The 17,402-nt window shown below is 41.8% G+C and overlaps 1 protein-coding gene across 1 annotated transcript in view; it reads left to right on the plus strand.

The window, feature by feature from the left end:
• The first annotated feature begins 7,162 nt into the window (after positions 1 to 7,162).
• The window catches only part of LOC135706388 (putative mediator of RNA polymerase II transcription subunit 26), a 43,813-nt gene continuing 33,573 nt past the window's right edge, over positions 7,163 to 17,402 (plus strand). Inside the window, exon 1 of the mRNA XM_065227996.1 lies at positions 7,163 to 7,241. Within this exon, the coding sequence (XP_065084068.1) occupies positions 7,163 to 7,241 (79 nt within the window). The remainder of the gene's footprint in view (positions 7,242 to 17,402) is intronic.

A 17,402-nucleotide genomic window follows, 5' to 3' on the forward strand; every position in this document is an offset into this window, starting at 1 on the left:
GTGATGGCTGATTTTTTAAAGCCAGAATGGATTTCGGTTCAATCGTTTGAAATTTGTGCTTGAATTTTATAAAATGGAACTTGCTGAATACCGGAAGGAACCTGGTTAATATTCCCAAAAAAAGGTATTTTCATAGAAAATTGATGAACTGAATTTTGAATATTATCTTTGAAAAATAGGCTTGTATTTTATAAAATAGAAGTTGCTGAATCCATACGTGAGGGTTGAATTTCTTCAATTTTTGAGAATACCAAGTTAAAATTTACAAAAGTACGTATTTTCATAAAAAACTTTGAATTTCTGTTCTACCAAGTTGAATTTCGGCTCCAATCTTTGAAAATAGACTTGGATTTTATAGAATGGACCTTGCTGAATCTATACGTGAAGGTACATTTTTTGAAGCATGCACAATTTTTTAGAAAACTGGGTTTGAATTCTTAAAAGTTCGTATTGGGATTCGTGTTAATCCATGTTGAGTTTTGGCTCCTTCCTTTAAAAAATAGCCATGGATTTTACAGAATTGCTGAATCCATAAGTATATTCATAGAAATTTGGTTTTCCGGTTCGGCCAAATTGCATTTCGGCTCATATCTTTGAAAAATAGGCTTATATTTTATAGAATAGACCTTGCTGAATCAATATGTTGAACCGGGTTTGTAATTAAAAAAAAAAATTTTTTTATTTGGTTTTCCTTTTCTGCTAAGTTGGATTTTGGTAGTGTCCTTTGAAAGTTATGCTTAGATTTTATATGATTGAATTCATATGTAATGATTATTTTTTTTAAGCACACACAAAGCCAGGTTTAAATTGACAAAAACTACGTATTTTTGTGGGGCCTCCCTTAGCTCAGTCGGTAAAGGCGCAGCTACAAAGCAAGACCATGCTGGAGGTGGCTGGGTTCAATTCTCGGTCCGGTCTAGGAATTTTTCGGGTTGGAAAATTTCTCGACTTCCTTGGGCATAGAAGTATGATTGGACTTGCCACACAATTATACCAATGCAAAAATGGTACAGGCATCGAAAGCTCTCAATTAATAACTGTGGAAGTGCATCTAGAACACTAAGTTCAGAGCATGCAATAAGCTTGTATGCCATACGCAATAAGCTTGAAATGCGAGGAAGAAGAAGAAGTACGTATTTTTGTTGAAATTTGGTTTTTATGTTCAGCCAAGATGTATTTTGGTTCCTTCCTTTGAATATTACGCTTGGATTTTGTTGAAAAAAACCTTCCTGAATTCATACGTCTAGTTCTATTTTTTGAAGCACAATTGTTGAGACAACTGAGTTATATTTGGATAGGGATGAGCTATCGAAAACAGAACGTTTTTTTTTTATAACAACTTTACGTTTGTGGTATTCCGCTTGATGGTTTATCCGGAATTTATCAATACCTAAAAATCAAGTGCTTCGATCCTATTCATCTACATTATTACCAATGTTCATCCTTGAAAGGATACAATGTACTGAATGGGTATAGATTTTTTCAATTGTAGATCTCACAATTTCTAATCCGCGGGGGACTCTTGAGGATCATCATAAAGATCTTGTTCTGGATCCTTTAGATTTTGAGGTGATGGCACTTAGCACAGCTCTCCCTTAATTGCGTTCCGTACTAGATGGCGGGGGGGATGATTTGCTTGTGGACGGCAAGCTTGTTTTTAATGGAAAGGGTGGACGTTCTGTTGATAAGTGGATAGAGTGACCTAATCAATATGTTGCACTTGGTGGATGATTTGTCCACATGTGAACGGAACAGCTATCAAGGGTGATACCAAGGTAGATGACTTCACTTGACCATTAGACTGATGCAAAATTTGAAATGTTCGCTCCACAGTGCTCAAAAAGTTCCAAATCGTGTCCTGATTAACCCAAAATTTGAACTCATTTGGTAAGAAACCCAAGCAAAGTCTGAGATCAAATTGATACTAAATTTGATGTTGTGATTTCGCTGATAATGATTGCTCAGATTGCTGTCGTTTTGGTCGTTTTAACGGTTAAAATATCAAAATTTTGAGCAAACATAGCTTCCTGTGACGTGATGTGACTGTGACTCACTGTGATAGTGAGAGCAAATTGAAAACCAAATTTGATATCCATTTTTCCTGTTGATAACATAACAAGTATTCAATTTGAGGTATTGCTAAGGCAATGAAAACAAACCCGCAACAACATATTTTTGAAGAGCAAATGTGTGTGTGTGTATTGTGTGTATTCCCTCTAACCCCCACTGGCCGGCAGTGTTATTATGGAAGAACTCTCTCTACAATGTCGCATTTATGGTCATTGTAGACAGCTTTAGTCCGGGAGTTAGAAGGTGATAGCTCTATTGCAGATCGAGCAACCCATTTCAGAATGTCTGGAGAGTCACGCCCATTCCGAGGTTACTTTCACTTCAATAAGCCCCGCATGTATGCATCACCGTTATCAAATAGATATTGGTATTACATACACACTTCCAGGTTCGAAAATATTCTTTTCAACCCTGGCATGTATTTAGTGTAATTTTGATATTTATTTATTTTTTTAATAAATGTAAAGCTCTCACCATATTCTGCTCTTCCGCCGTCGTTATTTGCTTCTTTTGGAATCCCTTGGACTTTTTCTCTAACGCTTCGTATTTCATTCCGTGCTTCACCGGCAGTTTCCTTCCGTAGACCGTCCTTGGTTGGTTGGTTCTAATATGATTCTGCCTTTTTTGGTCGGTTTGATGTCCACCATATGTTATTGAATTGCCATGGTGATCTGGGACGAGGCTCACGTCCAAAGTCACTGGTCCATCGAGCGTTGATGCGTTGAAGAGCAATTGTACAGCAAAATGAAAACAAAATTAGGTATCATATTTGTCAATTGCCGAAACAGAAATCTAATTATGATTTCAGTTTGATGTTGATATCAAAACTTGATTTCAATTTGCTGTCATTTTGATGTTGGACTTTGCTCGGGAACTTACTTGGCACAAACCATTTTTGTTCATTGTTTTCTAGCCTTTTTTCCATATACTGTTAACTGTTAGTTCTATTAAATTTTCTCAGCTACAGAAGATTGTTTTTCAGCCAAACTTCAAACTAAGTAGATATTAATTGTTTAAGAGATTGATAATCTTATCGCATGATTAAGCAGCTGTATTGTGGGCAACACTGTACTCTGTACCCGAGCAAAGTCGGTTAACAAAATGAAAGCAAATCGAAATTAAAGTTTGCAGTTCCTATTATAATGAAAACTCATTTTGATTTCAATTTTCGCGACAGAAGTCTGATATCATATTGTGCTTTCATTATGCAGTCAAGACTTTTTAAATCAAAGCATCTTAACTTGAAATTCTGCTGTTAATTTCTTCTTTAAAATTTGATTTAAGTTCATCTGTTGTTGAACTAATAATCGTTAGTTATTTGTTTTGTTTAACACATTTCAGGTCATTCGTGACTAGGCCGAGGTGACATTTGAGCTCAAATCTTTCAGCGTGAGAAGCATGGATGCTAACCATTTAGGACAGCCCCGTATTCAGTCAAACATTATGAATGCAAAATCAGTAATCAAATTGATTTTATTGAAAGCAGAATTAGTTTTTCGTTTGATTCAACAGTGTAAAATTTTGATCTCATTTTTGCTGTGTTAACCGTTAAGTCAACCAAAATGAGATCAAATGGAGTATTCAAAATAAGTTACATCATAACAGCAAATTCTGATTTCAATTTGATCTCTAACTTTGCTCGGGTAGTGTGGCATAGTAGTCATGATTTTTGTCTTTTATTCTTCGCGCCAGAAGCACCAATGATGCCTGCTGAAGAGTTCAAGACCAACAATTGAAATGGCCTTGACTCCATTTTGTAAACAAACCTTGTAAGGCCATTTTTGCGCAAACCGAAGTCCGCAAAGGCAAACCAACATAATGAACAGGTAGGGGAAGTTATCCTCTACCCGATTGTGGTTCAGGTTTGTGAATAAAGGTTTCGGTTCGCGAGAAAATGGCCTTGCAAGGTTTGTTTACAAAATGGAGTTAAGGCCATTTCAATTGTTGGTCTTGAGTTCATTGAACATAATCATAAGACAACAGTAACTTGAATCATTAATAACTTTTGTTCGTTACATTTTATTGAAAAATGGTCTTTAAATAAGTTATAGCTGAGACAATTTTCAACAAGCGCATTTTCTAACGCAGAGTAAACTGGTGAATTTTGAACCGAAATGATGGTTTTCCCATAATAAGTGGTTTGTGCCAAGTCAGTTTCTTACTGAATGAGTTCAAATTTTGGCAGGCTAATCAGGACCCAATTTGGAATCGGTTGAGCACTGTGCAGCGAAAATTTCAAATTTTGTATCAGTCTATTGACCATTCAATGGGAGTACAGGTATACCTCGTTATAACGTCACTTTTGACTTCCATCGCTGATTACTAGCAAACCATCATTCAAACAAACAAAGTGATAACACCATCGGACAGATGAGTTAATCCCCCATCTATTGTTAATAATAATTTGTATGATTCAATTGTTATTAGGGAGATATTGACGATGGAAGTCAAAAGTGACAGTTACGTTACATCGAGGTATACCTGTATTATCAAGGTGGACTTTTAAGTTACCAGGCGGGACAAGCCGAGGTGAAATGGAGTGCGGAAATAATCTGTGTTTTAGCTACATTGATACAAATCTACCAGCTTTTGAAATAGTTGGACAGAACATCCAGGCCTGATCAGAGTTTTTTCGTCAGAGCACGGATCACTCGACCTTTATTGATGATGGCAGTGTCATCCGCAAACATTGACAAAATACCACCACCCGGAAGGGGAGGAACATCTGACGTGAAGATGTTGAAGAGGGTAGAACTATAGTCGCTGTATTCATAGTCTGGCGGATAGAATCTCGGGAACCAATTGAGCTGTAAACAGCGGAACCAATCGAGCAAATCACGACCAACAACAGAAAATAACACATCAGCTATTGCAAACAAAACTTCGGAAACCTTTTTCTCGTGACTCAAGGCTCGCCTACGCAAACTAACACCATGCCGTTCGATTAGCGAGGAAAGAATAATCAACGTTTTGTTTATAAAAGTTGATAGTACCTTTTCAATTGTTGGTCTAAAATATATTGAATTGGTTCCGCTTTTTGATAGATCAAAATTCTATCCACCAGAGTATGAATTTGGCGACTATAGGTAGAACCAAGTAGGCTACCCTGGTGAACCCCAGAATCAACGTTGAACGTATCAGAAGGCGTATTGTTTAAGAAAACCTGGAATGATCCGACAAGTAGTTTTTGATAATCTTGACAAGTAAGATCGAGAAATTGTATTGATGCAGCTTGTACACTAGGCCATCATGCCAGACATTGTAAGGTTTGATCCAAATTCTGATTAGAAGAGGAAAAAGGAGCGATGGGCGTCGGCTTATTTCTTTAAATCTTTGCCAGTTTCCAGAATGGCTTGGCACAATCTGGTAGAGAGCAAATCTTGTTTGCAAAATCGATATTTCTGACATCCACCATCCTTGGATGATTTTGTTCAAACAGTTTCAGTTGGTCTTCAGGGCAGCCCACACCGTTCGAAAAATTCATGTAAATTTCTGCGAGATATAGCGCACATAAAATAAACGCTAGATTTGGCATAAACTTACGCGATATTTTGTTTAAATTTAAGCGCAATCGCGTATAAATTAGGAATATTGTATGCAATCTTGTAAACGATTTCACTGTTTATGCCAATTATAGCTCAAAATTAAACGAAGGGAGATTTTACGCGATAGTTAAAATTCAGAATTATTTTCTGTGCAGTCCGCTGGTACCATAGAGGTAACTCTAAGACTAGAAGGTCCCGAAATAACGTGCTCAACTTTTTGGCTCAGCTCTGGTACTCTCTTCGGTCCCAAGCTAATCGATTCACCCTTTTGAAACATAGGGAAAATCAATAACCCCTCATTTTATCAGTAAAAACTTTCATAGCGAATCAAAACAAACAGTGCGTAGTACTAGAATTTCGGCTAGAATGGGGTACGTTAATCGTTTGCTAGGGACCAATAGGCTAGTCAAGTAGTGAGCCAATTTAAAATCGTTAGTTTCGTATTGATTGTTGCTGGTACTGCCTACGAATCGTTTTGCGGAGTCTAATGAGGTCTTTAGTGGGCCTGTCAAGGTTCAGAGTATTACTCACCTGTCTGGATACTGGAACATGTTGCTCCCTGGCCCGGTAAATCACTTCATTGATGGAGCGCAGACACCGGTCGATGTCGTCGTTCGTTTTCCGGCCGCGATGCTTGGAACTTGTTGACTGAGGAACCTCTACTTCAGCCACCACCGGATAGTGGTTCGAGTTGATTTCCTGATACACGACAGGTTGCTAGATGTTGTTGCCCATGTTTCTGATGTAGATATCGATGGTGGCGTTAGCACCGGACCTACTCAACCGGGTGGGAGTGTCCGGACTCAATATGTTGTCCTGCGCTTCCTGTAGATTGTGATGGAGCCGTTTTGATGGCGCCAACTGTTGCCCCAAGCTTGATGTGTTGCGTTCATGTCGCCAGCGATGATATATTTTTGACACCGCCGAGTCAACTTGATGATATCTTGTCGAATGTCCGCTGCCGACCCATCATCCCTGTTGTTGACATTTTTTCCGTCGATCTTGTTTTCCGTGCTGAGCACCAATGCTACCGACGCCAGGGAGGCATCTCCCACAACTATCGACCTATCAACTCATGAACCAGGAACCGTGATCAGACATGTTATGCCTCAGAGCATCCCAGCGGCGTCGACTGGGATTGAACCCAGGCCTGCTGGGGTGAGAGGTAATCACGCTTACCACTACACCACCGCCGCCGCTTTATTGTTGACTTGTATTGGGCAGTAAGCCGCAATGATGGTGATGGGGCCAAGCGATGTGTCGACTTCAACCCCGATGGCTTCGATAATTTTGAGTTGGAAATTCGACAACAGGTGGCAGTTGATGTTACGCCTCACAGCAAAAGCTGGTTCTGTCGAGTCTCAAAAGCCGAAAGTCCGATTGGTAGATGTTGACTTCCAAGTTTAGATGGGTTTCGGTGATGATGGCAATGTCGATCTCCTTGGCGTTAAGGAAGTCAAGCAGTTCGATATGCTTGTTCTTCAGCGTTCCAATTTGCAATCTTTATAACTTCACGGTCCATACTTAGTGACAAGGGACAAGGCAGCATGAAGCTGTTCAGATCGAGTCTTGCAGGTGCGCTGGATGATGATGACCTCTGCCACGAGGGTCACAAGTTCCTCCGAGGTAAATGGGGAATCGTCGACGGACTCACGTGACACAGCACTGTCATACGATAAACCAGGGGCAGTGGAGGGACCTTAGTTCGGCTGGGCCGCTGCAGCAGTGACGCGATGCTGGGCTTATCGGCGACTGGGGGCCGCTTGCTCTGTTGGAGAATACCCAGTGGGGGTGCTCCATATCGAAAGAGTATATTCGTTTTATTTAGTGTTTGTGCATTTAAGGTTCATGGTTACCGAGAGTACCGTACGAAAAATGAATGTAAATTTCAGCGGTATATAGCGCACGCGTTATTAACGCTAGATTTGCGTAAATTTAAACGATATTTCATGTAATTTGAATTGTAATAACGCATAAATTATCAATTTTGTATGCAAGCTTGCAAGCAAGTTCATTGTTTATGTCAACTATAGCACAAAATTAAACGAGCAGAGAATTTACGGAAAAAAATCATTTTTTTTTTTTCTGTATGGTAAGGAATAGTTCCAATGCAATAATGATGTAAATATTTCAACTTATGGTTATCAAAATTAGCAATTATAAGTGTGTTTGTCACTTCGCATTGAATGAGTATTCTGAGAGAGGGCTTCCAGAAACGGTTCTGGAGAGGTGTTACTCCTGCCAGAACCTCGAGACTCACGTTATATGTTGAGTGCATATAGCCGAGAGCAATACGCAGACAACTATATTGAATTTGTTCGTACTCTAGAACAGAAAGAGGGTTATGAGGACTCCAATATAAGCACCCCATCATGTGCCCCAAATTGAACGGAGAAAGTTGATTCTCTGCTAACATTCTTACTTCAAATACGTAATGTGGGTATTCCAAGCGCACTTTGAATCAAACCAGATCCCAAGGTACTTTAAAGGCAATGATTGAGTAATGTTTCTGCCCAAAAGATTAAGCTGCATTTGGGCTGGGTACCGCTTTCGAGTAAACACTAACAGTTTAGTTTTCGGCGGCAAGAATTCGATCCCTAGATTCCTAGCCCAAGAAGACAAGGTATTTAAGGAACTTTGCAATGGTCCATGCAAGTCCACGGCATGTGGATCTCTTACGGCAACCACACCGTCATCTTCAAGTTGTCTTAGCGTGCATTGTTCTGCCAAACAGTCGTCGATATCTTTGTCATAAAAAATATAAAGAAGAGGGCTGAGACATTCATGGGCAGGCCCATGTAACTAATTCTGGAAGTTGCCAGTTGTCCAAGAGAAAAGTTCATTTGCTTTCCTGATAACAAATTGTACAATAAATTATTTAAAATTCCAGGAAGTCCACATCTGTGCAGATTTTCTGACAGAATTTCAATGGAAACTGAATCAAAAGCCCCCTTAATGTCCAAGAATACTGTGAAAAGCAGCGCCAGACAATCGTTTGTTCCTTTGCTCTTGCGGAACACAAACTGTGTGTTTAATAATAATAGTGTTTAAGACTTTTTAAATTTGATTTTAGAACAAAAATACTGCCAGTACTGAAATTACCGGTAAACAACCCTAATGAAAATATGGTTTATGATCAAAAATAATGATAAAACTCCGTGGTCAAGTACTCCCAACTCTACTTGACCCCGTTTTGCGGTATACTATATACTTGTGAAAATATTACGAAGAGTGTTTAATTTGACATTCGATTTCGTGAAACTGTGCCTCCAACTCGGTGATATCCAACCCGTTTGCTCTCTGTGTCAAAGTTAACCCATTTCCTCAGGCTTTCACGTAGAATCAACTACCTGATTCAGGCATCAAAACGACCGTCACAATCCGCTCACATCACTCTCTCTACATCATACTCACCGTCAATCATCAATGAATATGACGTGGGCTATCCGTCTAGATTACCGAGGAAAGATTATGACTACAACTTTCATTCGTCTCCCCAATTCCATCCATCTCCATTCTATTAAGTTGCTGTTTATAGACTCCCGTCACTGGCCGATGGCACGCCACCGCCCGCCACCGGCTCGAAGATACAGGTTTTCCACGCGACGAAAGCCAGTTTCCAAAAGCTATTTTTCTCTCGCTATTCTACCCCTAAGTGTCGAATCGCTTATGCGCCGATTTGCAAACCCCGAGCCACGATCCGGACCATGAAAGAGTCTGTATAATTTACTATTCGAACCGATCAACGCACACGTGAGCATGGCCGCGTAGAATCACCATGCCATGCCGTAAGCCGTCGATAATGATTCATAGCAAACAACACTCTCTACAACAGCCAAGATCCAGTGAATGTGTATTTGTTTGCGAAAGAAATATTTCGTCATTTACGTTGAGTACGATATTTTTACGACGATTTTCAAGGGAGTAAACAGGCTTTAGTTTTAAACATTTATCTTTAGAAGTCGCATCTGATATGTTGGCAGTGGACACAATTTCATCGAACAGCACCACAATAAAATCTAAGGAATTAGTATTCACTTAATAGTTAATTTATTTCAAATCATCAATATTAAAATTTAAATTCCTTTCCGAACACTTATTACTAACTCCTACAGAAGTCTAATGTTAATACCATCTTATCTGCTCAAACGCAAAGAATTGACCCACTATTTAGTTGCACCAATTGCCAAGCTAATTGCTTCATAACACGCTTTTTTGCCCTTTTCGGCGGATTTTCTAACCGAAATCAGGTGAGCAGGTTTCACCCCGGACAGACTAGACGCGACAGCATCGTACTGGCGCACCGGCACGTGAATCAAGCATTCCACATGGTGGACTTACGAGCGATTAACCCACCTTTCAGCGCGCGTTGCTGGCTGGCGTTCGCTCATTAATTGATACCCCACGAAATTGCTCCCCATTGCTCTGCAGCGATTATGTCGACTGCTGTTTTTTTGTAGATTATGTTTTTTTAAGACGTAAGCTAAAGCATTACAAAGCGATTTGAATAGTTGCCGTTCGCGGTGTGATTAGGCTGTTTGCATCTGATCTGCGCGGCCTTAGATGAAGAATTTAGTATGAATTAGGTTTTTTTGTGGTCGGTCAGCTTTTCGGTGGATTTTTATCGCTGCTGTTTTGGTTTATTGCGAATGGTTCAGTCATTATAAAAATGATGTCATCGGAATGATCGGGTGATTTGTATTATGCAAAAGCACACAAAATATGATGGGAGAATCATTTTTCGAGTGGTGGTGTTTAACTGATATTTCTGCCATGTGTTTTGGTCGTTCAAAATATTGAGGGTCATTTCAACTTCCTTGTGTATCATTCCCATTTATTATTGGACCATTTTGATTTTTTAAGGAACGTTTCGTATCTTTTTAAGCGTGAACGGCAACCATGAACCATAGTTTGTTCACGGTCCATGCGTAAAAGGAAATTTGCACCGTGAACTATAGTTCACGGCTCTCATTCACGAATATGGGAACGGATTTTGTTTGCATCTAGAAGCTACGACTTGATTACCTCTCACCCCAGCATCCCTGGATTCAATCCCAGTCGGGGGGGAAGTAAAGTCGTTGGTTCATAAGTTAATGGGTCGATAGGTAGGGTCCAGGTGTGGGAGCTGCCTCCCTAGCGCTGGTAGCATTGGTGCTCAGCACGGAAAACAAGATCGATGGAAACAAATCAAGAGAAAAAAAGAAGCTACGACTGAAGAGATTGATTTCAGGGAATGTTGTATAACTTCAAGAAACCTCATAAATCTTCAGAAATGTCATTGCATCTTAGAAAACTTTTTAGAACTTCAGGAACGGTGTAGAAGTTCTGGAGATTTTCTAGAATTGCATCAAACTATATATTGCTATAATTGTAAAAGCTCAGCGAACTTCATAGAAATCCAGTGAAATTCATTAAATTCAAAGAACTTCGTAGAAATGTAAATTATTTAGTAGAACTTCAGCAAACTTTCAAAATATTGGTGGAAAGTTGGAGAAGCTCTATAAAGTTTTCCCCCTTTTTCTTTAGCTTCATTGAGTTTCTTTAAACTTTAGTGGCTTTGGACATGTTCAAGTGAAATCGTAGAAATTCTTGGAGCATGATGAGCATGAGCATGATTGACCACTCGCTATTTCCAGATCATCTGTAATTACACAGAGAATCGATAGACGTTGCTTGGGACTGGTAAACGGCTGGACAATGCGTACCATTGATACTTCGCGTATCTGCAGGTATAAAATAGACCCCACTAGTGGTCCTTAGCCTCTTGTCTAGTAACTACTATCCCTACCTTCCCGCGGGGCCGGCTGGGGTACGAGTAACCATAGGGAAAATTGGGTAACCAACCCCGGTGAGACCTTGGACGTACACTGACAGGGAAGGGGGGGACTCCTCTCTCCGAAGAGTGCAGTCTTCGAGCGTCTGTTCACCATGGAGGTGCGGCTCAAAAACGGCGTCTGTTCTCCATGTTAGGAGCGGCTGATCAACGTCCTGGAGGCAGCGTGGGACTCTAAACCGTGCGGTGCACGATGGTCCCCGGCGAGACAATGGGGGTTGGTGCAGGCCCTACAAGCCAGCCGTAAAAAAACAAAAGTACAGGAAGCAAGCAATGTAAATACGGACCGGAACAATCGGCATAGATCCAAACAACGGAAACGGACTAACGATTGGAAACTCGGAACATGAAGCTGCAAGTCTCTCAATTTCTTGGGAAGTTCCCGCATTCTTTCCGATTTATTGAGGGTCCACAAGTTCGACATCGTAGCGCTGCAGGAGGTTTGCTGGAAGGGACCGTCGGTACATACGTATAGGGATGGTTATACCATCTACCAGAGCTGCGGCAATACACATGAGCTGGGTACAGCTTTCATCGTGATGGGTGAAATGCAGAAGCGCGTGATTGGGTGGTAGCCAATCGATAGCAGAATGTGCAAGTTGAGGATCAAAGGCCGTTTCTTCAATGTGAGCATAATCAACGTGCACATTAGCAAGTGACGATGACGATAAAGACGCTTTTTACGCGCAGTTGGAACGGGAATACGACACCTGCCCAAGCCATGACGTCAAAATCGTCATCGGAGATCTTAACGCTCAGGTCGACCAGGAGGAGGATTCCGATTATCGGAAAGTTCAGCGCTCACCAGCTAACGAACGCCAACGGCCTTAGACTCATCGATTTCGCCGCCTCTAAGAACATGGCCATACGTAGTACCTACTTCCAGCATAGCCTCCCATATCGGTACACCTGGAGATCACCGCAGCAGACAGAATTTGGACCACTACCTTCTAATGGTCAAGGTGCGCCAAAAACTTTCCGTTGCCAACAACATTCGGTACCGACGCCCACCACTGTACAATCTGGAGCGACTAAAGCTGCCCGAAGTCACAACTGAGTACGTGCAATGCCTCGACGCAGCGTTGCCGGATGAGGAAGAGCTCACCGAAGCCCCTCTTTAAGACTGCTGGAGCAACGTGAAAGCAGCCATTAACAGCGCTGCTGAAGACGCCGTTGGGTTCATGGAGCGGAATCGACAGAACGATTGTTTCGACAAAGAGTGTCAGACGGTTTTCGCCGCTAGCAAGCAGATTTGTGGGAAGTTATCAAGCCGGTTTTGTGGACGGGCGATCGACAACGGACCAAATTTTTACGTTGCGGCAGATCCTCCAAAAGTGTCGTGAATATCAAGTCCCTACGCACCACCTACTCATCGATTTCAAGGTCGCTTATGATACTATTGACCGTGAGGAGCTATGGAAGATTATGGACGAGAACGGTATTCCCGGAAAGCTGACCAGACTGATCAGGGCTACGATGGATGGTGTACAGTGCTGCGCGAAGATATCGGGTGCGCTATCGGACTCGTTTGAAAGTCGCAAAGGACTTCGACAAGGCGATGGTCTTTCCTGCCTCCTGTTCAACATTGCACTAGAAGGTGTTATGAAACGTGCGAGCTTTAACATGCGGGGCACGATCTTCAATAAGTCCAGCCAGTTCATCTGCTTCGTTGAGGACGTGGACATTGTCGAAAGAACGTTTCATGCCGTGGCGGAGCAGTGCACCACAGGCTGAAACGTGAAGCAGAGAAGGTTGTATTAAAGGTGAATACGTCGAAGACAAAGTATATGTTAGCTGGAGGAACCGAGCGGGATAGGGCTCGCATAGGCAGAAGCGTGACAATCGACGGAGATGAGTTCGAGGTGGTGGATGAATTTGTGTACCTCGGATGATTGGTGACGTCGGATAACAACTGCAGCAGAGAAATTCGTCGGCGTATTATTGCCGGAAGTCGTGCTTACTACGGACTCCACAAGACCCTGAAGTCGGGTAAACTTCACCTCCGTACTAAATGTACCAAGTACAAGACGCTGATAAGACCGGTAGTTCTCTACGGGCACGAGAGGTGGACGATGCTCGAGAAGGACCTGCAAGCACTTGGTGTTTTCGAACGACGAGTGCTTAGGACCATCTTTGGCGGGGTATGTGAGAACGGTGTATGGAGGCGAAGGATGGACCACGACCTGGTGCAACTCTTTGGCGAACCCTGTATCCAGAAAGTTGCGAAAGCTGAACGGGTTCGATGGGCGGGACACGTTTTAAGAATGCCGGACAACAATCCCGCAAAAATGGTGTTTGCCCCGAATCCGGCCGGTACAAGACGAAGAGGAGCACAGCAAGCAAGTTGATTAGACCAAGTGGAGCAGGATCTTGGAAGTGTGGAACGGTCAAGAAATTGGAGACAAGCAGCCAAGGATCGAGTGAATTGGCGTAACATTGTGATGCAGGTGCAATCCTGAGGGATGTCTGACCAGGATAAGTAAGTAAGTAAGTGCTTGGGACTAGCAATCATCCTCAATGTGTAAGTACAGGTGACCTAAATGAACGGGTAGGAATATGTTGACGTAATACTCGCTTTAATGAAAGCCGAGAACACCTCTGCAGTTCCACGAGATATCACTAGGATGTTGGATAAAAGGGTTGGGATTGCAGCAGGATTAGTTTTGGTAAACGATACGCTGAACTGATGTCCTATCGATTCAATACCGCGAAGGAGCGTGAGATCGAACCCACGGTCTTCTGCTCAGTAAGCAAAATCGGTTACCACTAGGCCACCGAGCTCCTTATTTCACAAAACAATTACGATCAAGTTTCCGTTCAACGTGTTGTTATCCCGGTGGCGACCTCACCAATGATGACAACCACTACTCTTGAGAAGGATTTGATTTGGATCTCCAATCTACACGTCTTCCCTAAAACTCAAATATTGCTTCTTTTACGTACCCGGCCCTGAAACCGAATTTCTTTAACGTGGATGGAAAACGTGTCTGAAAGACAACCATTCAACGATATCTTAAACGACCTTTGCTGGAGGTAGTTACGGATGATTTTAACCAGATGTGGGGATGCAAAGAGCAAGAGAATTTGTCAATGCTACTTAGAACCTAATGCATTGTTCGGTTTGATATTCAACCATTACCCGGGATATCCGGAATAGGTTTAACGGTAGTCGTATGTCTCTCATGTTGTTTTGACTGCCATTGGTCATATTTCGAAGCGTATATGTGATAGACTATAAACAACGAATTTAACCTAATGGAATGATAATCCGGAATATCCGGAACCAGCTCTACGTTCATCTTCGATTGTTGTTTTGTGTGATATTGACCTTGTTTTGAATAGTAGATGTAATTTTATATGTCACTTAATATGAATTTGACCACATGGAACAATAATCCAGAATATGCAAACCGTTTATATGGTGACATATAACTCTATGATAGTTGTTTAGAGTGCCATTGGTGCCATGCATGGAAGCAAATACCATACAAATTAAATCCTGGATGGTCTGAAATATTTATTACCATATAGTGATACTTCTTAAATACAATACAATATTGAAAAATGCATTATAATTTAACGTGATCAGGACTGTCTGTCTATTTTGTAATGTAGGGCCCCTATGATTTGATATGCCCCGTAACGTGGGTAGATCACCTTTTCGTGGTACGTTACGGGATGTAAGATCTACCACCGATTCCTAGTCCTGACTACTTCAAACAAGGGGAACAGAATTTTTCAGTAATCCAAGGAACACATCTTAGTCCTTGTTACTTTTTATGCCTTGTTGATAGTGACGAGACTCGGCTTTGCCCACCAAGGATGATCTTGAAACAAGGAACAAATGAGTTAGTTAGCCTTCATTTATTTGATTCCTAATCTTCCATTCGTTGTTCCTTAGTTTGAGGTGGTTAAGACTAGGGTTCTGATGCATGGTCATCCGTGTCATTCCATAATTTTGTTGCTAAGGAATCTAATTTGGACTGACAAAGGGGCGCGCCTTTTGAGGGTGTTCCAACTCTCCGAAGGGTATCAATATCGGGACCTTTCAATTAGAGTCGAATCCTTGCGATAAATGCGAGTATGACAACTGTAAAAAATCGAATACTTCATCATTTCTCAAAAGTGATGGAGTAATACGACATGCACTAAACTAAGGACACGGGATTTACTACAATAGATCAAATTACTGGTCGCAGTGGTGTTAGGTCCCTAACAGAGGAAAAGAATGATTTGATATCAGTTTTCTAATCCTAGCACACATGAAATAAAAATAGGTACTTGCGACACACATTTAAACTTAACAAACTAAATCTGTTTTCGACACCAAATACTTGCGACTTTGTTCATAGAAGTGTTGTTATAAATTTTCATAGATTTTTCGTACTCAATATTCATGATCAGTAACCAATTAAGTATTGCTAATTTTAATCTATCTAACAAATGTCTCGAACATTATTTCCACGCTTGAGAAAACCAATTTCCCAAATAGTAATTTTGGTGTTATCACATGGACCGGGGACCAACGGCTTTACTTCCCTTCCCGTAGGAAGGTGTGACCAAAAATTTTATGCATCAGAAAATCCCGGCGATACCAACTGGGATTGGACGCAGGCCCTTTGGGGTGAGAGGCAATGGCCAAATTCCAACACAAACTTGGTTTATTGCCACATGGAATTCGGAGAGGGTTAAATAAAATCGATTCGTCGGACTTCAATTAAATTTTTCAAGAGTTGTTAACATAATGCTTGTGACATTAATGACATTCAACACGCCCTACTTATTATCGAATCATGATGGTACATGCTTCAAATCCCATCGCAAACTTGAATCTTTCTGCGCTCTATAATTCAGCATAATTTCGTAAACTTGAAATTAATTGGACGCATGAACAACGGTAATCATTCACTCCTTTAGTAAATGGCACCAAACTACCACCTTCCGACATTGGCTCATACAAGTGTCCGCGCTGCCTGAAACCCTGCAGCCCTTATAGGAGGCCATCGGGTATCTACACTTCTTACCTTCCAGATAAAAACGTCCCCCTGCCTTGACTACCCGCTCGAGCAGGGTAATAAATTTCACTTGTTTCCCGCGAAGAACAAGTTCGCGCGAAATTGCGAAACGGCAAGCAACAGCTAATCCAGTTGCGCTTTTCCCGCTGCGCACACAGTGGCCAACGAGACGACCAGCGGACAACCAGAGAAGGATTCGTTATCTGCCACTGCGATTTCGATCGATCTGATCTGTCGCGGTGGTGTCTTTTGAACCTCGCTTGGTAAATTTTCACTGCCTGGGTTGGACCAGAATTCGTTACGTGCCCGGTCTGACTCTGGTGTATGTCTCTAAAGATTAAATCACAGGTCCTACATGAACATGGCAGCGTAGAAGTACTGCCGCAGAAGCCTCGAAATCAGCAGGGGTGTCTCATCTATGCAAAAGACACTAGACGGCGGCAATCTGATACCTACAAATGTTGAACTTGATCTCAAACATCTCAAGAGTACATGCCGCTGCAGGGTGTGCATCTCTTCACGCAACTTTAATAGAAGTGCTAATTCATCGGGCCACCCTAGAGCCGACGAAACCTGCGGCTACTGTGATCAATCGTATAAATCACGACACTCGGCACAAAACCCTGACCGTGTGCTGTGGATTTGACCGGCAAGAACAACGGAACGCAAACCGCAAAGCTGAAGTCAATCAACTGAAAAGCAGCCAGATGATTAATTAGAGAGTGATTAACCATCAGTCAGTGTTCACTATCAAGACAGCGAGCGAAATTGTGAACGATCTACAGATGGTGATGAAGTTGAAGACGAGTGCACACGCGTCGTGCCGACCGACCGACCGACCGAGGAATCCCGGTCTACAGCCCAGTTGTAGTGGCTACTTTATCAAGTTACACTCTCCAATAATAGGAGTGCGTATCGCATCATCGTCATCGCAGCTGT

This window comes from Ochlerotatus camptorhynchus, unplaced genomic scaffold, assembly GCF_037179485.1.
Source record: "Ochlerotatus camptorhynchus isolate MF236.1 unplaced genomic scaffold, CSIRO-AGI_Acam_v1.1 ptg000277l, whole genome shotgun sequence".
In the NCBI taxonomy this organism is placed as follows: Eukaryota; Metazoa; Arthropoda; class Insecta; order Diptera; family Culicidae; genus Ochlerotatus; species Ochlerotatus camptorhynchus.